This window comes from Staurois parvus, unplaced genomic scaffold (genome assembly GCF_062004578.1).
Source record: "Staurois parvus isolate SC_StPar_1 unplaced genomic scaffold, SC_StPar_1.0 ptg000120l, whole genome shotgun sequence".
NCBI classification, from domain to species: domain Eukaryota; kingdom Metazoa; phylum Chordata; class Amphibia; order Anura; family Ranidae; genus Staurois; species Staurois parvus.
In genome coordinates, this window is record NW_028317916.1 from 2,975,845 (window position 1) to 2,999,242 (window position 23,398).

General features: G+C 39.2%; 1 protein-coding gene across 1 annotated transcript in view; it reads left to right on the top strand.

The window, feature by feature from the left end:
• CFTR (CF transmembrane conductance regulator) overlaps nucleotides 1-23,398 on the top strand; it is a 200,484-nt gene that overhangs the window by 113,671 nt on the left and 63,415 nt on the right. The window contains exons 12-15 of the mRNA XM_089672096.1: nucleotides 6,671-6,765; nucleotides 13,241-13,327; nucleotides 16,730-17,462; nucleotides 19,345-19,473. Of these exons, the coding sequence (XP_089528222.1) occupies nucleotides 6,671-6,765; nucleotides 13,241-13,327; nucleotides 16,730-17,462; nucleotides 19,345-19,473 (1,044 nt within the window). The remainder of the gene's footprint in view (nucleotides 1-6,670; nucleotides 6,766-13,240; nucleotides 13,328-16,729; nucleotides 17,463-19,344; nucleotides 19,474-23,398) is intronic.

A 23,398-nucleotide genomic window follows, 5' to 3' on the forward strand; every position in this document is an offset into this window, starting at 1 on the left:
CATTCAGTTAAATGCTTGCCTCTAGCAGTGAAATTCACTGCTATAGACAATCATAATGTGTACAAAAAAATACTGATCACTTCCCCAGAGTAGTACAATGTTATTATGGTAACACTATATTGCTCTGGTCACAGTGTTTTATTTTTAAAAAAAAATTGTAAAAAAAAGAAGAAAATGTAATCAAAAATAAACACTCCCCCCCCCCCACACGGTCACCAGTCAGTGTCCCTGATCACCGCCACACCAGTTATATGATGATGCTGCACTGCACTGGTATTTTTCTAAAAAAAGGGAAGACTGCAGACTGTCTACTTTCCAAAAAGGGATAATTTGGGGGATATCTGTATTGTCCTGACATTTTTTGGGCCTCAAGAAATGAGATAGGCTGTCAGTACAGCAGGATTGATTGATTTTCAGATATATACCATCGTTTGTGGACTCTATAACTTTCCTACAGGCTAAATAATATACACTAATTTGGGTTATTATCAGCAAAGAAAAGTAGTAGTGTACATTTGGCCTAAATTTATGAAGAAAAATTATTTATTTGCAATATTTTATAACAGAAATGAAGACAAACATGGTTGGTCTTTTTTTCATTTATTTAAAAAAAAAAAATAAAAAGCCCAGTGGTGATTAAACGCCACCAAAAGATAGCTCTAGTTGTGTAAACAAAATTATAAAAATTTAGTTTGGGTACAATGCCTTGAGCTAAGGGCAGATGGATTCCAGGAAGTAAATGCTACATGAAACATCTACCCTTACTCAAGATAGCCACAGCCAGAAATACCAGGAGTTGTTTTTCAAAAATAATTTCTCAGCAAAATAAAGCATGGAGCATGGATGGATGGGGAAGTTTACTATGAATTAAATAGCATTTTAGGTTTGAGGTGCTCAGATGCAGTTAAATTATCTTTGCAGATAACCTGCATATTTGAGGGAAACCTGTGATCTCTAGATATATCCCACTGGCTGCCCAGTCTGAAGGGCAGAAGCAATTATCCAAAATAGACTTTTCCTTTTACCCTCTAATGCTTTTCTTAAAAAAGTCCCAAATACATGGGTGTGCAAAACACTAATATTAGACTGAAACATGCATTTTCAGTTCTGTTTCAGAGCAGTCCTAAATAAAGCAAGCCTTTCTTTTAGCACATCTGACCACAATGTACTTTTACTCCCATATCTGAATTATGGGATTTTGCTGACTGCCTGGCTTCTTGCATACAAAGTATGACCTTGAGGTACAGTAGGAGGGCTAGGGATTTAGTTCTCACATTATTCAATGTACTATACAAATTCTTATCAGTAAAATTTTTAGAAGTCCTATACGGTCACATTAGTCATCTGATGTGAGCGTTAATGAGTGTCATTTTTATTTGTTGGAAATGTGCTCATGTGTTTACTCAGGTATGGTAGGGTCATAAATTAAATCAGATGTCACTATGGGGACTTGTTTTTTGACCAAAAGACAGGAACTTTATCCATAACCCCTGTGAGAAAGAAGGGCAAGATGACCTTTATGTTCCACAGAACAATAGTCAAAGGGCTGGGTATTTTAAACCATGAAGTGCGTGGCATCTGGCACTTTCCTGTGTTGTGAAACCAAGTTCAATGGAGACTGTAATGTTCACCTGCTTAGCTATTAATGTATCATACCCAGCTTCTATTGTTTTACTTGTCAGCTTTATCTCGGTTTGTACAGGGGATATAATTTATAAAATGTTTCCCTTTTTAAGTGTATGTCCAAGCAAAAGAAAAAAATGCAGTATATCCCTTCTTAACATGCACATTTTCCTTTATTTCATTCATTTTAAAAACCCTGCAAGCAGAGAAATATCCATTTATTTTAGTGGAATGGAGATGGGTTTAAGCAGTGATGGGAGAACCTTTTTGAGCCCGAGTGCCCAAACTGCAACACAAAACCAACTTATTTATTTCAAAGTGCCAACTCTGCAATTAAACCTGAATACTGAGTTTAGAAAAACTTGTGCAGTTGTCCAAATTAATTAACATCTTTTGTCTTAAAAGAAAAACAGAATAACTTTTGTGGTTGGTGCCATAGTGCCATCTGACACTTGATGTGCGAAACACAACACTTTCACACACAGAATACATAACACTTTCTCATTGTGTTCAATCACTCCAAATGACTCTGTCCAGGCCTCTTAGAATGATATTCCACTATCTGTTTTCAGTTTTGCTTTTCTTTGCTGTGCTCATTTTTTTGGTGTTCAACACTTGGAGTCTGAGAAGAACACAAAAACAATAAAAATGATTTACTAACCCCACCCATATAAGATATGTCTTTAAATGTTCTCAAAATATGTCTACATACAAGTCCGTACAAGAGCAACTTACATTTTGTAGACAGATATAGGCATAGCCATAGTCCAGCTTCCTGTAAAACAACAAGGCGCGCTGTGCCCGGGTAAGAAATACTCATGGATACCGCTGTGCCACAGGAGACACCGCTCTGCTGGGTCTGGAAGCTGGTTGTGTGTGTGAAGGATCCAGAACAGAGGGCTGTAACGCCCACAGAGAGGGTTCTGCATGCCAGCTGTGGCAAGCATCGCTGGGTTAGAGTGTTCATCATCTCAGGTTTAGGTGACAGTGGTCCCTAGGACAGAAAAGGTGGGCATATATCCCTGACATGCAATTAAAACCAGACAGAGGTCCAAATTCTTCCCTTCCTTATTCAAAATAGAAACCTGTGGTGGAGGTTTGCCTTAATATACATCAGCTCATATAAACAGAATTATGGATAGCATATTCAGTTTATTGTAAAACAAGTTGAATGATTGTCTTAAATAAATGTACTTGGGTTATGAGTGCAATAGAGATACCAAGATTGAGATTTAAATATTGCACTAAATATGTTTAACTTAACCACTTCAATACTAGGCACTTTTACCCCCTTCTGCCCAGGCCAATTTTCAGCTTTTAGCTCTTTCACAGTTTGAATAACAATTGCGCGGTCATGCAACATTGTATCCAAACTAAATTTTTATCATTTTCTTCACACAACTAGAGCTTTCTTTTGGTGGTGTTTAATCACCACTGGGCTTTTCATTTTTTGTTAAATAAACTAAAAAAAGAACAACCATTTAAATAAAAAAAAAAAGGTTTTTCTCCATTTCTGTTATAAAATGTTGCAAATAAATAATTGTTCTTTCTAAATTTACACCAAATGTACACTACTACTTTTCTTTGCTGAAAATAACCCAAATTAGTGTATATTATTTAGCCTGTAGGAAAGTTATAGAGTCCACAAACGATGGTATATATCCGAAAATCAATCAATCCTGCTGTACTGACAGCCTATCTCAGGACAATACAGATATCCCCCAAATTACCCCTTTTTTGGAAAGTAGACAGTCTGCAGTCTTCCCTTTTTTTAAAATGCTGTCACCAGTGCAGTGCAGCATCATCATATAACTGGTGTGGCAGTGATCATGGATACTGACTGGTGACCGTGTGGGGGAAAAAAAGTGTTTATTTTTTATTAAATTTTTCTCCGTTTTTAAAAAAAAATAAAACACTGTGACCAAAGTAATATAATGTTATCATAGTGCTCAGTATTTTTTTTTACACATTATGATTGTCTATAGCAGTGAATTTCATGGCTAGAGGCAAGCATTTAACTGAATGAAATCAATTCATTCAGTGTTTTTTGTTGTGATTAGCTATGATTAGCCATAACTAATCACATGACACAGATGGGCTGTGATTGGCCCAGTCTGTACAATGTGATTACTGTGACCAATCACAGCTAGCAACACAATTGTATACAATGGATGGCATGAAAGGAAGCCATCCATTGTTTACAATTGTCATGTGACCTGTTGTGATTGGTCACAGAGGTCACATGGTACTGGCAATGGGCCGATACACAAATCAGTCATTGGCTGTTTCAGATGGATAAAACCCCTGTCAGTTTTTTTTTTGGCTATCTGTGTAACATTGAAGAGATTTCCCTTTACTTCATGTGCTATAGACACAACAGGAATTGAAAGGAAATCCCTCCAAAGTGAGGAAAACCAGAACAGATTTTCCCAATCTATGGTTTAAGACCAAATTGACACTGATGCGGTGCGGAAAAACACTGTGAATCCTGTCTGTTTCCAGCACTGCATTACAATCACATGGCATTCATGTGATCTTGTGCGGGTGTCAATATTAAAATAATTACACCCCGAAACAGATCGCAATACGCAGATCACAAAATGTATGGCTCAAATCGCACCACACAGACATCACATGTAATTTGTACAGGAATGTGGTACGATTCCCGTGCGAATTACATGCGGTGTCCTGCTCCACATTACTGTGAACCCGTTCTAAGATTTTCCCTCACTTTCAAAATGGGCAAATAGAGGGAGTGATGATACAGAGAACAATACAAACTGAAAGGAGTTCTAACCCATCGTCCAAAACTAAGGATATGCTCTATGCACATAGTGATATTGCATTTAAAGCTCAACTCCAGGAATTAAAAAGTTCACTCTTGCAGTGGGTAAATGGTTATTATAGTGGTTCCAAAGCTAAAACATTTTTTTAACTTAATGCATTTCCTGCATTAAGGTGAAAAAAGGATTTGCAACTTGCTGTGTCCTATCCCCTTGTATTGATCCAGTGCTGTGCCTGGCTGCAGTTCTTCTCCTCTCTCTCTCTCTCTTCTCACAGGATGTTCCAGCAGCGGCGTGAGCCACTGGCTTCTGCTGCTGTCAGTCAAATCCAGTGAGCAGAGAGTGGGTGGCTGGTGGAGACAAGCCACACTGTGTGCACATTGCAGGTAAGTAGACAAACACAGCCCAGCTCAGGATTGAGCCACCAAGTTTTCCCCCATAGCAAGTGGCTTGCTATGCTGACAGAAAAGAGGAGAGCATTGGTTGGGGACTCCAGAAGAGCAGGTTCAGGGTCACTCTGTGCAATTGCACAGAGCAGGTAAGTTTAACATTTTTATTATGTTAGTAAAAAAAATTGCATTTCTAATAACTTTAATGCAGGCTCTATCACTTACCTTATACCATGCTTTGGGCCGGCTCTAGCACCCTCCTCCTCTTCTGGTTCTGGTTGGTTAGTGGAACCTTTGCATCATCACATACAATAAAAGGACATTAACGTTGTATGGTATGTTGAGCAGGCTGGAGTGCGACTGAAGGAAGTCGCAGCTTACAGAGCAGACTGCGAGTGACCGGTCACAACGCTTGTGGGAACCTGCTGGAGCCAGGAGTAAGGTAAGTTTTTACTTCTTTTCTGTGCACCCCTGGACATAATGAGCATTTAACACTTGTAGTGCAGGGTGGGAGGCACTGCAAGGGTGAACTTCTTAAAACTTCCTAGAGTTGGGCTTTAACCACTTCCCCGTCCGGCCCATGTACATAAACGGCTGGACTGGAGCAGTGCAGGAGCGGGTGGCCATTTATAAATGTCCTCCCACATCCATTGCCTCTGGACACAGCGGAACACCGATCGCTGTATGGGACCTTTGTGCGAGGTCCCGATCATGTGATCACTGATTGGCCAATCAGTGATCACATGAATAGTATTAAGCAAGATGTCATTTGCTGACATCATTGCTTGCTTACTACTAGTGAAATCTGTAAATGATCACAGAGGTCACATGGTACAAGGCTATTCACAACAGCCTTGTACCATGTGACAAGCTGTGACCAATCACAGCTCTCACAGTATTTCTCAATGGCTGTAAGAATGCAGTCAGAGATAAGGGGAAATGATTGCTTTAACAGCCATTATGGGTGTAAAAGCAATCAGTGTAAAAAAAAATTCTTCATCACCCCCCCACAAGTAGTACAGGTCTAGGGTGACAGTATGTAAAAAAAAACATAAATAATAATATAAAAAAATAAAATAAAAATGCAAATAAAGTTTTGGAAAATTATACTTTTTGGTTTTAAACTAATTTAGGTTTTTTTTTGTACTAAAAAGATAGCTGAATACATCTTGGCCAGGATTTATGAAGAAAGATTATTTATTTGCAAAAACACTTTTTTTCAAAATGTTTGGATTTTTCAATTATATAGCAAACAAGTAAAAATCCCAGTGGTGAATAAACACCACCAAAATAAAATGTTATCTGTCTCAAAAAAATGCTAAAAAATTCATATCGGTACAGTGTTGCATGACCGCGCAATTGTCATTCAAAGTGTGATAGCACTGAAATCTGAAAATTGGCCTGGGCAGGAAGGGGGTGAAAGTGTCCGGACTTGAAGTGGTTAAGCTGGCCATATACTGCTGAAGCAGATTCAGCTGAAATTCTAACAATGGTGGCCCTGGCAGCTCAGCAAATGTTGAATATTCATTTGTAGAAAGGAGCTGGGCCAAAAATTGTCATCTGAACATTGCCTGCAGGCACTGTTCTGGGATGCGATAGCTGGTGCTAGCTATACCGTAACCCAACATGGGCATTTCGTCCATCCATATAATTTGTGTGGATGCAGGAATCCAGTTATTCTTTATTTTTTCAGCCTGCAGGCTGAACAAAAATAATAATTACAAATGTATTACCAGCTGTATACTATATACTTCTGATATGTTCCAATTGTTAATTTGTTTGATATGGGCACATTTTTCACAATGATCCATGTGGAAACTAAAGTTAAAGTGTACTTATATTTTCACCATTGCTGCATATCTGTTCATTTTACAGGACATTGCAAAGTTTCCAGAGAAAGACAATACCGTTCTAGGGGAAGGAGGGATCACCCTGAGTGGAGGACAGCGGGCACGAATCTCTCTAGCAAGGTAAGACTTTTTTATTTCAACAGATTCTCACAGCATATCTAATAACATCATTGCTTTGCTGTACTCCTTGAATAAATGTCACATTGTAAATCCAGTTTAAGAATAAAATGACTTCCTGCGGTGTTGATAATCCTCCTCCGTACATAATTTCTAATAACAGATGACAGTCATTTAAAAAGGTCATCTTGATGTTATAGTGCATGTTTGTAATATAGAATTGTTTTAGAGAATAGAATTAGGCAAAAAGTTGATTTAGAAGGATTTGATATGAAGAAATGGCCCATGAAACAGCGAAACATTTAGGACAGGTTTATAAAGCAGATAACAGGATTATCTTTTAGCCTTTATAGGTATGTGGAAACTGTTACGTAAGAGTGGAGGAAAGAGTATGTGTTTTGCTCTGACTCCATGATCACACATAGTTCTCATCTGCCAAGGAGAAATTAGCAGTAGATGTCAGAGTGTGTGTTTTTTCATGACTGTAAAATTTGCCGTAGACATCAGAGGGTGATCTTTTTTCATGAACATGAATGGCTGAGGAGTGTGCATTGCTATGGAGAGGAGAGGTAGCTGGAAAATATGCACACTAAAGTATTTACAAATTCTGAACAAGCAGCAAAAGCACTTTAACCATTTACGACTGCTAAATGTATATACAGTGAAGGAAATAAGTATTTGATCCCCTGATTTTGAATGTTTGCCCACTCACAAAGAAATGATCAGTCTAAAAATCGAATGGTAAGTGTAATGTAACACTGAGAGACAGAATAGCAACAAAAAATTCAAAAGAAATGCATGTCTAACAAATTATGCACTGATTTGCATGTTTATGAGGGAAATAAGTATTTGATCCCCTATCATTCAGCAGGATTTCTGGCTACCAGGTGTCTTTCATACAGGTAACAAGCTGAGATTAGAAGCAGTCTCTTAAAGGGACTGCTGCTAATCTCATTTTGTTACCTGTATAAAAGACACCTGTCCACAGGAGCAATCAATCAGATTCCAAACTCTCCACCATGGCAAATACCAAGGAGCTGTCCAAGGATGTCAGGATTGTAGACCTACACAAGGCTGGACTGGGCTACCCAACTATCACAAAGCAGCTTGGTGAGAAGGTGACAACAGTTGGTGCAATCATTCGCAAATGGAAGAAACACAAAACAACTGTCAGTCTCCCTAGGTCTGGTGCACCATGCAAGATCTCACCTCATTGAGTGTCAATGATCATGAGAACAGTGAGAAATCATCCCAGAACTACACATGAGGATCTTGTCAATGATCTCCAGGCAGCTGGGACCACAGTCACCAAGAAAACAATTGGTAACACTCTACGCCGACAAGTGTTACAATACACCTACCATTCGATTTTTAGACCGATCATTTCTTTGTGAGTGGGAAAACATTCAAAATCAGCAGGGGATCAAATACTTATTTTCTTTCACTGTATGCAGTGGCAGGATGGGTGAGGTTAATACCCAGCTATGGCATATACAGTATGTGTCATCACGTACAGTGGGGATCGAAAGTTTGGGCACCCCAGCTAAACATTTGTATTAATGTGAATAAAGAAGCCAAGGAAAGATGGAAAAATCTTCAAAAAGCATCAAATTACAGATTAGACATTCTTATAATATGTCAACAAAAGTTAGATTTTATTTCCATCATTTACACTTTCAAAATAACAGAAAACAAAAAAATGGCGTCTGCAAAAGTTTGGGCACCCTGCAGAATTTATAGCATGCACTGCCCCCTTTGCCAAGCTGAGACCTGCCAGTGTCATGGATTGTTCTCAATCATTGTCTGGGAAGACCAGATGATGTCAATCTCAAAGGTTTTAAATGCCCAGACTCATCTGACCTTGCCCCAACAATCAGCACCATGGGTTCTTCTAAGCAGTTGTCTAGAAAACTGAAACTGAAAATAGTTGACGCTCATAAAGCTGGAGAAGGCTATAAGAAGATAGCAAAGCGTTTTCAGATGTCAATATCCTCTGTTCGGAATGTAATTAAGAAATGGCAGTCATCAGGAACAGTGGAAGTTAAAGCAAGATCTGGAAGACCAAGAAAAATATCAGACAGAACAGCTCGCAGGATTGTGAGAAAAACAATTCAAAACCCACATTTGACTGCACGATCCCTCCAGAAAGATCTGGCAGACACTGGAGTTGTGGTACACTATTCCACTATAAAGAGATACTTGTACAAATATGGTCTTCATGGAAGAGTCATCAGAAGAAAACCTTTTCTACGTCCTCACCACAAAAATCATCGTTTGAACTTTGCAAATGAACATATAGACAAGCCTGATGCATTTTGGAAACAAGTTCTGTGGACCGATGAGGTTAAAATTGAACTTTTTGGCCGGAATGAGCAAAGGTACGTTTGGAGAAGAAGGAGCACAGAATTTAATGAAAAGAACCTCTGTCCAACTGTTAAGCATGGGGTTGGATCAATTATGCTTTGGGGTTGTGTTGCAGCCAGTGGCACAGGGAACATCTCACGAGTAGAAGGAAAAATGGATTCAATAAAATTTCAGCAAATTTTGGATGGTAACTTGATGCCATCTGTGAAAAAGCTGAAGTTAAAGAGAGGATGGCTTCTACAAATAGATAATGATCCTAAACACACCTCGAAATCCACGGGGGATTACATCAAGAGGCGTAAACTGAAGGTTTTGCCATGGCCTTCACAATCTCCTGACCTCAACATAATTGAAAATCTATGGATAGACCTTAAAAGAGCAGTGCGTGACAGACAGCCCAGAAATCTCAAAGAACTGGAAGACTTTTGTAAGGAAGAATGGGCAAAGATACCTCAAACAAGAATTGAAAGACTCTTGGCTGGCTACAAAAAGCCTTTACAAGCTGTGATACTTGCCAAAGGGGGCAGTACGAGATATTAACTCTGCAGGGTGCCCAAACTTTTGCAGACGCCAATTTTTTGTTTTCTGTTATTTTGAAAGTGTAAATGATGGAAATAAAATCTAACTTTTGTTGACATATTATAGGAATGTCTAATCTGTAATTTGATGCCTTTTGAAGATTTTTCCATCTTTCCTTGGATTCTTTATGCACATTAATACAAATTTTTAGCTGGGGTGCCCAAACTTTCGATCCCCACTGTAGTTCTGGGGAGCACTTTATCAGTGCCCCAGAACTGCAACAGAGTTGTCACCTACTGTCGATCAGGAGCTGGTAGGATGGGCTCCCAATTATGTCATCATTGTGCACCCAGTCACTGCAATCAGGAACCCCTCCTTCTGACTTCAGGCAGCATAGCCTATTTAACCCCTTGGCACTGGCGCCTCCCAGCCCTTTACGGGTTTCAGAAGCCAGGAGGCGGGGCGGGGTTTAGGGTCATGTGACCACCGTGACACGCTGTCATGGCGGTCACATGATTGGGAAAGGTCCCGATCGAAAGAGGAGATTGGGACCATTCCGTGAGTACCAGACATGTGTGCTGGGAGTGAGCAGGGCACACGCTCTGAGCACATATGTTTTTTTAATAGAACACAAATGTGCGGCCGCTTGGCGTCTAGTGTTTTTTTTGCATCCTAGTCTCATATCAAATATTGAAGAGGTTATGAAAATTCTCAGATTACAGAATACAACTTTGGAAGTGATGTAATGTATTGCAATTGAAAAGTGAAAGGGTGCTGCGCTACTTAGTGTATGAACAATAAACCATGAAAACAATTATAAAATTAATAAACATATGCCCCTCATCCAAGTGTAAACATAACATATGCAAAGGACATGTGAATGGGTGCAAAGACAAAACAATAATAGCAGCACAAAATGCTATAATGTGCTGGTGACAAAAGTGAACATAGTAATAATGATGATGTGTATCGTGTTGATAAACGTGCTTCAGTTCCAAAAATTGATTGTTAAATAAAGTGACTCAGTCCAAAAAAATATGACATTCCCAAGACACAGGAAAAAACACAATCAATCTTCAGTTCGCACCATGAAACATCCAGTGCAGCAAATATATACGAAAATATCCTCCACCGGCTAGCGTGTGCGCTCACCTTCAAAATGCGACCCGCAAGGAGTCACAGAGCATAGAGAACCTCAAATGATCATTCCAAGAAATTGGTCCTCAATAGCAATCAAAGAGCAAAAGGTCATCCACAATGGCGCTGACAAGCACTTGTAGGCATGCTCCAGAAATGGCTGCAGACTTCTATCATCAAGGAAGCATGGTGACGTCATATCCGGTACGGACGGCAGCCACCATCTTGGTACTCCCGATCACATACACCTTCCCTGCAGTTTTTTGTTGCAAGAATTTTGCCTTTTTTGGTCTGCGGACCTATTTTAAATGTGAGTAGCTTTTTGTGGATATTGTTTATAATAATGTTTGTGACATATTACACTATGGGAGTCTTCTTGCTTGCATCTTCTATGTGAGGGACTGGAGGTGATAGAGGTCATGCGGCCATTTATGTTCACTTTTGTCACTAGCACATTATAGCATTTTGTGCTGCTGTTATTGTTCTTTGTCTTTGTTTGCACTCATTCGTGTCCCATAGATTTCATGCAAAGTAGCGTTCCATAGAATTTCATACAAAAATGCTCCCTAGTGACTTCAATGCAAAATTGTGTCCCATAGACTTTAATGCAAAATTGCGTACCCATAAACATCAATGTAAAAACGCCCCCTAGTAACTTCAGTGCAAAAACGCCAGCCACATTAATTCATTTTTTTTTTAATTTTAAAACTGTCAGTTTCGGTTTTCGGCCAAGTGCATCCTGAATTTTTGGTTTTGGTACACCACTAATATCCAAGTGTTGGGGACCATTTTTTAAAACATTTGAGGTTGATTTGGAATGGAATGAATAACAGATTTTAGGTGTAGCTCAAGGGAAGGAGAGGAGAATTGCATATCAATGTTAGGCTGGCCATAATTTCCAAAACTGTGTAATATAAGAACCAACCTAAGCAATTTATTCAACTAGTATGCAATCAGGCAGGCCCTTGCAATATATGGCTGTTTGTAGATCTAAAGGAGATTAAAGTGATTGTAAAAGTTAAAATGTTAAAAAAATAAGAAACATGTAATACTTACCTGCTCTCTGCAATGGTTTTGCACAGAGCAGCCCTGATCCTCCTCTTCTGGTGTTCTCCACCGGAGCCCCTGGCCCCTCCACCCCATTGAATGACCACCATAGCAAGCTGCCATAAGACACACAGAGTGAGGCTCTCTCCCTCCTCACTGGCTGTGATTGACAGCAGTGGGAGCCAATGGCTCCCGCTGCTGTGTGTGAGCCAGTGGGGAGGCAGAGAGCTGATTGAGACTCTGCTCTTGTGTACACCTCTTGGTTGAGACATGGTTATGGAATAGGGTAGCCAGGAATGCTGTAAAGTTTCTGACATTAAGCATTTTATATATTATTTGAAATGAAAATTATATGGCATGGTACCCGCAGATGTCAGAAGAAAAGAGACAAGAGGCGCCCGTCTGAGTGTAGTAATAACACTGTATTTAATAGCAAAGGATTAAAAACACTCACAAAGGAAGTAATAAAACAAGTTCATCTGTGTATATGAGAGATGATCATTCCTCAAAATATCCTCCAGGCACCACTGGTGGTTGGTGCAATAGCAGCTGGGCTGATGGAGATGGTGAGAGACACTGTAGTGGTCAATCCTGCAGAGTGGTGGTGTTGTAGAGCCGATCCAGCGGCGTTTGTGCAGAAAGGAGCCTAGTAACCAGCATGGAACACACCGACAGGATATGACATCACTTCTAAAGGCCAATAGAAGGAGCTAGAGGCTCCAAGCGTGTAGCTTGACTTTCCCACGTCTGTGCTCTTCCTCCCCACTGACCCTCTGCCTCTTCCTTTGATGTCACATCCTGTCGGTGTGTGCCATGCTGGTTACTAGACTCCTTCCTGCACAAACGCCGCTGGATCGGCACTCTGTAGGATTGACCACTACAGTGTCTCTCACCATCTCCATCAGCCCAGCTGCTATTGCACCTGCCACTAGTGACGCCTGCAGGACGTTTTGAGGAACGGTCATCTCTCATATACACAGATGAACTTGTTTTATTACTTCCTTTGTGAGTGTTTTTAATCCTTTGCTATTAAATACAGTGTTATTACTACACTCAGACGGGCGCCTCCTGTCTCTTCTCTTCTGTCCCTGCCTACAGAGCTGGCTTGCTCCGAAGATGGCTGCCGTCTTTGTGCTAAATCACTGATTGCCTGAGACACTCTTATAAGGACTTATTGTACACCAATGCATTTACATACCCTGTTTTAAGTACTTGTATGCCAATATTGCCGTTATCTTTTGCTTTATAATTTTTATCCTTTTCACCCTTACACTACTTTACTTCTGTGCACCAGAGTTATTTGTTTTTTACCCGCAGATGTCCCTGGTACAGCCCTGTTTTATGGTCATGCAAATAGCTTACAGTCCTGGTAAATGTTTTAACTATCAATTTCTATTTGTGGTTTGTTTAGAGCGGTGTACAAAGATGCTGACCTGTACCTACTGGATTCTCCATTTAGTTACCTTGATTTGTTTACAGAGAAAGAGATATTTGAAAGGTATGTAACCAAAATTATGCACTGGCTGTCTAATACTTAAACTCATATACTAAAATCTACCAAAATAGAGCAAAATTCTTACACAGAAATAAAAAGGCAATATACACTATATTGGAAGTGAAGGGAAATCTCCACAGCAGGACATTGACAGCAAAAGCATCAGAGTGACAGCTACTGTATGTACCATCCTAAAGAGTTCAGTAATTGTATCTGCCAATAATTATTATTATTTCAGGTACTTATATAAAATATATATTGGTGCAGCGCTAAGAAAATGTGAAGAAATAACCAATGTAAATGACATAAATGCACGTGGGTGATAAATGCCACCTTTAGGATGGTACATACAGTAGCTGTCACTCTGACGCTTTGATTACAGTGCTGTCTGAATCACTGACCCAGAATAGGTATAAAGATGATTTAGTTCTGGAACTTTATTGACCCTGCATTTTTTTTTCTTAGGAGCCTGCGGAGCATTGCACCCACGATCAGCAGATCGCAGATGCAATTCCAGACTCCTGCAGACACTCAGCACAGCTGTTTGCCTGTACTTATCCTTTAACTAAAGATTTTAAGCATCTTAATCCACAATCTGTGAAACAGAATAATCTATACTGATAATATGTGTATTGGATCATCAGTCTTTAAGCAGTATATGTAGAAATGGTAGAAGCCTCAAATTTGTTTTGCATTATCTGTGATCACCAAAATTCAAGTAAATTATGCTGAGTCTATATTTTGTATTTTGGCCTCCTTGTCCATAGCTTTAAATGTACTTTTCCTTAGATGTGTGCAGGCAAAGCAGCTGCTAGCAGCTACATGATATGTATTTTGTTTACTGTATCCATCCTTTTCATTTGGCCTCTGTTCACTCATCATGCAAAGACATTCTACCTGCATATGGCAGAATGACAAAAACGACTGTTTATGATTATCTAGTTCAGTGTTTCTCAACTTTTTTTCAGTCAAGACTCCCTTTAAAATTATAGGATGTCCTGAGGCACCCTTTAAAATTATGGACAGCCTCGAGGCACCCTTTAAAATGATGGACAGTTTTGAGGCACCCCATTCTAAAATGGGGTGCCTCAAGACTGTCCATCATTTTAAAAGAACACCCCATTCTAAAATGTGAAAAAACATTCTAATAGTTTTATACGCAGCAACATCCACACATGTAGGACACCCATCATTAGAGGTGATTTATTCTTCCAAAGCAAATACACTTTTGCACACTGGTACTGAGTAGTATTCCAGCGTTTCTCTTCTCCCTCGGTTTTTCCTCCATCACTGAGCTAATGTGACCCCAGCACTGATGGAGAGGGGAAGGGGAGGGCCAAACTAGGATACTGTGCAGGCAACTGACAGCCTCCTTATCAACTGATGATGTCATTGGTTGTCAGGATGCCCGGCGGCTAGAAGGTCATAATGATGCACAATGAAAATCTGTGGCTTTGTGTAACTATAGTAGAAGGCATGCTTGTTCCACCCGCTGGCTTGTATACAAGTTTTGGGCAATTTTTAGACATTTTGAAAAGGCACCCCTGAAGAAACCTCAAGGCACCCCAGGGTGCCCGGGCACCCTGGTTAAGAATGGCTGATCTAGTTTATTCATCTGCATATTTGTTTTAATAATATATGTGAGTTTTTTAGCCTAGAGCTAAATTTAGTTTTACATTCTTACTATATAATTTTTTGCAAGTTACAAATCATAGTCAAATATTTTGCGCATTGATTTCCTTTCCAGGAGAAGCATTGCTTTCATATTTTTTCAATTTAAATTCATTGTTAAAAACTAAAGAATTATCCGTCTGTAAGTCCTGATAGGTTTCCCAAAGAAAAATCTAGCTCTGAAATCTTTGTGTAAGCTAATCAAAATCAGCTTCTTCATGGCTCACACCATTGGCTAAAGAAAGATAGTTACATGGTTTGTCTGGCTGAAAAAGGACAAAAGTCTATCCAGTTCAACAAAAAAAAAGAAGTTATAATCCTATACCCACAGTTGTTCCAGAGGAAGGCAAAAAAAACAAACAGTAAAGTATGATGCAATTTGCTCCTGCAACAGAAAGAATTCCTTCCTGATCCCCCAAGAGGCAATCAGATATTCCCTAGATCAACTTTACCTATAAATGTTAGTATCCAGTTGTATTCTGTGTATCTAAGAAGGAATCCAGGCCTTTTTTAAAGCAATCCACTGAGCTGGCCAGAAGCAACTCTTGAGGGAGTCTACTCCACATTTTCACAGCTCTTACTGTGATTAAATTTCTTTTCCTTCAGATGTAAAGAGTGCCCCCTTGTCTTCTGTGATGACCTAAGGGTGAATAACTCTACACTGAGCTCACTATATGAACCACTGATGTATTTATACATGTTGATCATATCTCCCCTTAATCTCCTCTTCTCAAGAGAGAATAAATTCAGTTCCTTGAATATTTCCTCAAACTGAGCTCCTCCATGCCTCTTATCAGTTTGGTTGCCCTTCTCTGCACTTTCTCCAGGTCCCCAATGTTCTTTTTGTGAATTGGTGCCCAAAACTGAACTGCATATTCCAGATGTGGTATTACTAATGATTTGTACAGGGGTAAAATTATATCTCTCTCTCTCTGGAGTCTATACCTCTTTTAATACAAGAGAGGATTTTGCTCGCTTTAGAAACCACAGCGTGGCATTGCATGCCATTATTAAGCTTGTGATCTACCAGAACTCCCAGATCCTTCTCCACCATTGATTCCCCCAGTTTTACGCCCCCTAGTATGTATGATGCATGCATATTTTTAGCCCCCCAAGTGCATAACTTTACATTTATCAACATTAAACCTCATTGGCCAGATAGTTGCCCAATTAAACAGTGCATTGAGGTTGGCTTGTAAGTTGAAGACATCCTGTAAGGACGTTATTCCACTGCACAGCTTTATGTCATCTGCAAAGACTGAAACACTATTTTTTAATCCCAGACCCTATATCATTTATAAATATATAAAAACATAAGAGTCCCAACACTGAACTTTGGGGTACACCACTAACAACCCTAGACCATTCAGAGTATGAATCATTAACCACTACTCTCTGAATATGATAATTTTCTATCCATTTACATACCGATTTTTTTAAAGCCTGTAGACTTAACCTTACATATTAGTCATGTGTGGGGAACTGTGTCAAACGCTTTTACAAAATCCATGTATACCATGTCCACAGCCACCCCTCTGCCCAAGGTTTTCCTCACCTCCTCATAAAAAGAAAAAATAATCCTGGGGCAGCCTCAGAAAATCTGGAAATTTTGGCAAAGCATGCTTTTTTTTCATATATACTGCATCATGTTTCCTTTTGGCATACCTATTTTCTCTAAAATAATATTGAATAAGATTACTTTTATGATGATTACTGATTAGTTTTTCTTCCTAGCTGTTTTTGCAAGCTAATGGCCAACAAGACCAGAATTCTAGTCACCTCAAAACTGGAACAGCTGAAAAAAGCTGACAAAATACTCATTCTGCATGAAGGTACCTCTTATTTTTATGGAACATTTGCAGAGCTTCAAGAGCAACGTCCAGACTTCAGTTCCCAGCTTATGGGATTTGATGCCTTTGATAACTTCAGTGCAGAGAGGAGAAATTCAATATTAACAGAGACTTTGAGACGACTTTCCATTGACAGTGAACCCATAGTTGCTAGAAATGAAATCCGAAATAAGTCCTTTAAGCAAGCAGCAGAAATTATGGAGAAGAGGAAAAATTCCATTATAAATTCTCGGAAATCAAGTAGAAAGTTTTCAATCATGCAGAAATCTCAGCCACAAATGGGCGGAATTGAAGAAGAGTCCCCTGCAGAACCAGAAGAAAGAAAACTTTCCTTAGTTCCTGATTCAGAACAAGGGGAAGCCATCCTACCACGGAGTAACATTCTCAACACAGGTCCCACTTTTCAGGGTCGAAGGAGGCAGTCAGTGTTGAGCCTAATGACTGGTACATCAATTTCACAAAGTCAAGTTGCTTTTGCAAGAGGGAATGCTTCCATTAGAAAAATGTCAATGGCCCCCCAATCTGTAGTAACACAAGAATTAGATATTTACAGCAGACGTTCATCTCAAGACAGTGTCATGGAACTCAGTGAAGAAATTAATGAAGAAGATTTAAAGGTATAAATATGATTTGCTGATTTCTTAAGTTGTCTTATTTTAAAATATGTTTTTACTATGTCCTTACATTACATTAAAGGGAAACTTTTCCATAGTTAAGGGATAGCAATCATCTGTCAAATACCAACCTGGATGATTAGTTCTTTAATATAAAAAACCATGAAAGTATTGTCTGGGCTCCAGAGAATTAAGTTACATTTTGTACAACATGAACATGCCTCCATCAAGAGGATGGGTTTCATGCTTTTAAATTGAATTGTATATTTAAAAAAAGGAAATTAATTGAGTTTCCAGGCTCTTTTACATATAAACTTAAAGAATAATGAAAACCAAAACCTTTTTTTTTTTGTTTTGGACAGAATGGAGAGGAAGCAGAACAGTCAGGTTTTTATTGCTGTTTGTGCCCCTTTAAGGGGAGATTCACCCTCTTTATTTGTGATATTTACCATTATCAATGAAAGTGAAAGAAAATCCCTAACATTAATATAGGGAAAGTCTTCCAATGGGGGGCACTATTTCTGGTGACAATTAGGGATTCCTTCACTTTGGAGGGATTTCCTCTCACCTTCTGTTTTGACTATGGGACAATTAAGGGGAATCTCCTCAATGGGACACCTATGGCAATAGTAAGGCATTATAATCCAACATTACTGTCTCCAAAATGAAAAAAAGGTTTTACATATAGATATACTTTAATTAAGCCCCATAAAATGGTGTGGATTGGCACAGGGACATCATACCTTACTCCCCATCATATTCCAGGGACATCATATCTTACGTTACAATCGTAAAGCAGGCCACAGACAACACATTTTCCCAGGTGTCTGGCTTTGATCAGATAATATGTATAAGTTCCTGGAAAAATAGGTCACATTTAGGGATCCAAATACATTTGGAAACTGGAATCCTTCTTCAGGATTAAGTCATATTTTGCTTCACCAATTCTTGTTAGGTCCCTTTTCTCCCCCAGCATGTTTTATATTAACAGACCTAAAATGCAACCTGGTGATCTTTACTGTGTAGCCTGTACTGTATCCCCAGCCATGACTGACCTACTGTCATTTACTTTAGTGGGGAAGACAATCGAAAGCTTTACAAGATATGCTGTCCATTGAACTGAACTGAGATTGGGCCATACATATGTTGGGGGGATGTGATGCAGAAGTAATAAGATTCTGAAAATGTATTGCACATGGAGGGGTGTGCAGCCAAGATAGTTATTGAAATGCATTTTTGTACGTTATCTTACCAAATGCTGGGGATGGAGCACTAATAAATATATGTACTCATTTTTAAATGGGAAACTAAACTGCTTTAAAACTATTAAGTATAAAAGGTTATCATACAGAAAGGTCATTTATTAGACTTGACTTTAGTATATTTTAGATCTGGTACCTCAAATTAAACAAAAGTCAAAGCCCAGTTTATCAGTCTCCATGGGATATAATTAGTTGGGTTGGAAAACCATATCCATTCACCATTGTTCTCCTGCAAAATAAGCTGGTATAGGATCAAACATACCTCAGTTTCTTCTTCCTGGCATCTTCTTTTTCCATAGTGTTATATTGCAAGCTAGAAGTGAACATCAAAATAAGGGAAAAATTGTTGCCTCACACCTCACTAGGCAGAAAGTTGTGGAAAAACTGCCGTTTTGCTATTGCAAAACAAATAGATAAAATCAACATCACAAATTTGGTCTAAAAATTCAAGTCTATAATTGGTATTGTAGAGGAGCAGGCCTTCTTTGAGAACCATCATTAAAAAATAATTGTCAAGCTGTAGACTAACTACTTTTTACAAAACCATAGTTCTTTTCATTACTTACATGTAGTTAGAGATTCATGCATGGCGTTAACTAAGTTATGTTTCCTGCTTTTTAAAGGAATGTTTCCTGGATGACACAGACAGCGCATCACCGACTACCACCTGGAGCACTTATTTCAGATATGTCACCACTCACAAGAGCTTAGTCTTTGTTCTTGTTCTTGTCCTAGTGATTTTCTTGGCAGAGGTAATACTTTGAAAATATATAACCTAGCAATAGACAATGTTTTACTTACTTGTACAGTTTATTACTTAAGGAGTTCTCATATTGTGCTAAAAATGGCTAAATAGCTCAGAGCAGCTTCCCCCCCAGGAAAAGAATTGCCTATTAATAAATGGCATGCAGCTGATCAGCACTCCATGGTACACAAGTGAAAGGGTTCCCCTTTTCCTCCATGGAAGTGGAAAACCACTGTAATGTTTGTACTCAGGATCTGAGATGAAGCAGAGGTAGTATTATAACCTGCCACTGTGACATTTTGCTGTCATCTGCTATCTGCAAATAGTTTTTGTCAGTTCCACTTCCACTACAAAAATGTTCAGAATTATCTATAGAAGAGCAGAAGTCATTAACTGGTGGGACAGATTATTCCTGTGGTGTAACAGTGAACCAAATACAATTGTAGCATCCTGTGATCATGTGTCATTAAAATGTGTGTAAACCATAACAATGCACTTCACATTTTTTCTTCCTTTTGGTATCATAAATATACTATTGAAAGCAATTTGTTGGATCTGTTTGATAGTTGCTAAAAAGCCTGTTGATTTTGCCAGAAATTCAGTGAGCTCAAAAGTTTCCATGCACTTCTGTTTCATCTCAAATATTGTTATCAGCTCTGTCCAGTTCACCTTCTCTCTATCTAGTGGAGGGGAGGAAAGGGGGAGGGGTCCTACAGACTTAACACAATTTCTTTCTTAGGGTGACAACAGAGTCACTATGAATACAGTACAGTAACTGAACGTTGTCACCCTAGGACCAGAATACTGGCAGAACAACCAGGTGAAATTAAAGAAAAAAAAAAACAATGCAGCCACCACATCTAAGGACTGGTAAGCTGCAATATACACTCACCAGAAACTTTATTAGGTACACCTGTTCAATTCCTTGGTAACACAAATTGCTAATCAGCCAATCACATGGCAGTTACTTAATGCATTTAGGCATGTAGACGTAGTGAAGATGACTTTCAAACTATCAGAATGGGAAAGAAAGGGGATTCAAGTGACTTTGAACATGGCATAGTTGTTGGTACCAGACGGGCTGGTCTGAGTATTTAAAAAGCTGCTGGTCTGCTGGGATTTTTATGCACAGCCATCTCTAGGGATTACAGAGAATGGTAAATATCCTAGATTGTAAGCTCCAAGGAGCAGGGCCCTCCCATCCCTCTTGTATTGAACTGTATTGTTGCTGTATTGTCTCCCGTTATATTGTAAAGCGCTGAGCAAACTATTGGCGCTATATAAATTTTGTATAATAATATCCAGTGAGCAGCAGTTGTATGGCCAAAAATGTCTTGTTGATGTCAGAGGTCAGAGGAGAATTGGCAGACTGGTTGTTACGATATTCAGATGGTAGGGTCAGAATCTGGTGTAAACAACATGAAAGCATAGATCCATCCTGCCTTTTATCAACGATTCAGGCTGGAGGTGTAATAGTGTGGGGATAGTTTCGTGGCACTAGCAAGGTATACTTAATAAAGTGGCTGGTGAGTGTATTACATTTTGGTTCTTGGCCTTAGATACACTAAAACATGGGGCCATGTATTGCCATAGGTAGCCATTTTTCCCATACAACAGGGGTTGCTACCCTATTGCAGTTACTGCAGGTGATTTAAAAAGTGTGTTTGAAATGCCAAATTGCACCCAGGTACTATAGGCATTAAGTCCTACACAGAATATTTATTTCTTTCAAATTCCCCAGATTCTTTAAAGTGTAGCTCATCCATTTCTCAGATAAACCAAGAGCATGTTTGGGGGTGGATGCAGCACACCTTTGAACTTTTACAATGGTGAGTTCTTTTAAACTTAAACTTTGGGACAAGAAAATATTGCCGAAATACAAGAGGCTTATGTATTGTTTCTTGTATCTTGGTGTGCTTAGTGTATTTTTTCCAGATCTGTGTAGTAATCCAGTGTGAAACTTTGTCTCTGTATGGGAGTTTCTTGTATTAGGACCAATCAGTGCTGCTCTCTCTACTTGTGCAGTGTGCCTGGTCTTGTCTCCGCCCCCTGTATTTTTCTGCAGGTAGTTTGTAGTGGGTGGAGATGCTGGGTTCTTCCCACAGCTCTGCAGTCCACACAGGCTATTTGAAGCCCTACTTTTATAAGGTGATAACTGGATTTTCACCATACGAAGTGGATGATATCTATGATTATTGAGGAAAATATTTAAATGAAAGTTTTTGTGCCCAAAGTTCAGCTTTAATAAGATATAGGGATAAATGAAAATGAAACACTGGCCTCTTAGGTCACTGGGAGGAAGCAGAATGAGTACAATGGGATGAGGAGGCAGTCATATAATTTTATATTCTTCACCTCCAGTGGCAGAATAGAGTGGTGGGAAAGTGAAATTAAGTTACTTTCTGGTTGTGTCAGTATGGTACTGATTGTGTCTCTGTGGACACAATTTCTGGCTGTGTCTGTATGATACTGATTATACACAATCTAGACAAGCAGCAATGACTATCAGCACTATCTGCTGTAATCAAAAGACCCCCAAAAATGCACACCCTTTGTAATATATATTAGCAAATAACTGAAACCAAAAATCTTAAAGCTAAACAACCGGTATAATCTTTATTGCATACTTACATTGGTTCAGTTTGGAGAAATGTGGGAATACATATCTCATATTTTAGCTGCCACTGGGGTAGCTGATAACTAATGTAGTAATTGGTGCTACTGCAGTGATAGCTGTAGATTTCCAGATTCTGTGCCAACCAGCTTCCCCAATGCATACTGTCCACAGGGGTTTGCTTGCTCAGTACTGCCACCATTCAACAAATGTCCTGTGAAGAGGAGGGACAGTGACATCACAGTCTCCACCTTTTTCAATAAGAGAACACTTTGTATTTAAAAAATGCAAGACTATGAATGGTGGCAATACCAAGTGAATGACTCCCTATGGTGAGTGTGAATGTAAAGGGGAAGCTGCACAGGACCAGAAAGAATGCTGATATTTCTGTAGTAGCACTGTATACTACAGTGATTTTAAGCTTCTCCAGTGGCCCCTCAGATATAAGATGCATATTTACTGTAGTCCAAGCTGGAGCAATGATAAGCCTTGTATTCACGGGCCAAACATTGGCCAAAATCAGCTTGTTCAGTAGGAAATGGCTGACTTTCGGTTCCTGTGTACAGCTGTCTGTTCTACAGAAGCTGGTCTCAGGACTGGCATCTGTCAAACAGGCATGTTGGAAAACCAGCATGTGACCCGCATTGGATCAATGGTTGCCAGCGCTGATCATTGTATTCAAGCAGGAGGGAACCCCCTTTGTGATCCCCCTGTCGGAACACAAATGCACAGCAGGGGAGATCGCCATATTAACATCGCTTGTCCGCTGGGTTGAACAAAAAAAACTTTTAGTGTGTACCAGGCTTAAGTATGCAATAAAGATCATACCTGGAGTTCCACTTTAAAAACACTGTATAATTCTCTTATAAAGCAATAAAGATAATAAGAGTATCTCATACATGGACAGGTAGAACCAATATAAGTTAATTAAAATTCTCTCAAACAGTAGCAAATCCAGATCTTTTAAATGTTATAATATATAAGCAGCAAAAGAAAAGTGCACTGTGCATCTGTATAAATAAATAAGCACACATGCTAATTTTGTATATACACTATCTCAAAAGATATTTTCATAATTTAAAATTCTGTACTGATTGTGTCCTATGGACATGTTTCTAGTTGTTCCAATGATAATTCCACCGTATTTGTGTTATCTCTTTATGTTCATACCAATGCATGTGTTCTGTGTGTGTTGGGGAGATGGTGGACAACCTACTATTTTTTGGGGGGGAGAGGGGAGGGGGTGAGCACAAGAAAGCTGGCCTAAGGGAGTTTTGCAGATGCTGCCATGCTGATTGATCTCAGTGTACCATTGCTC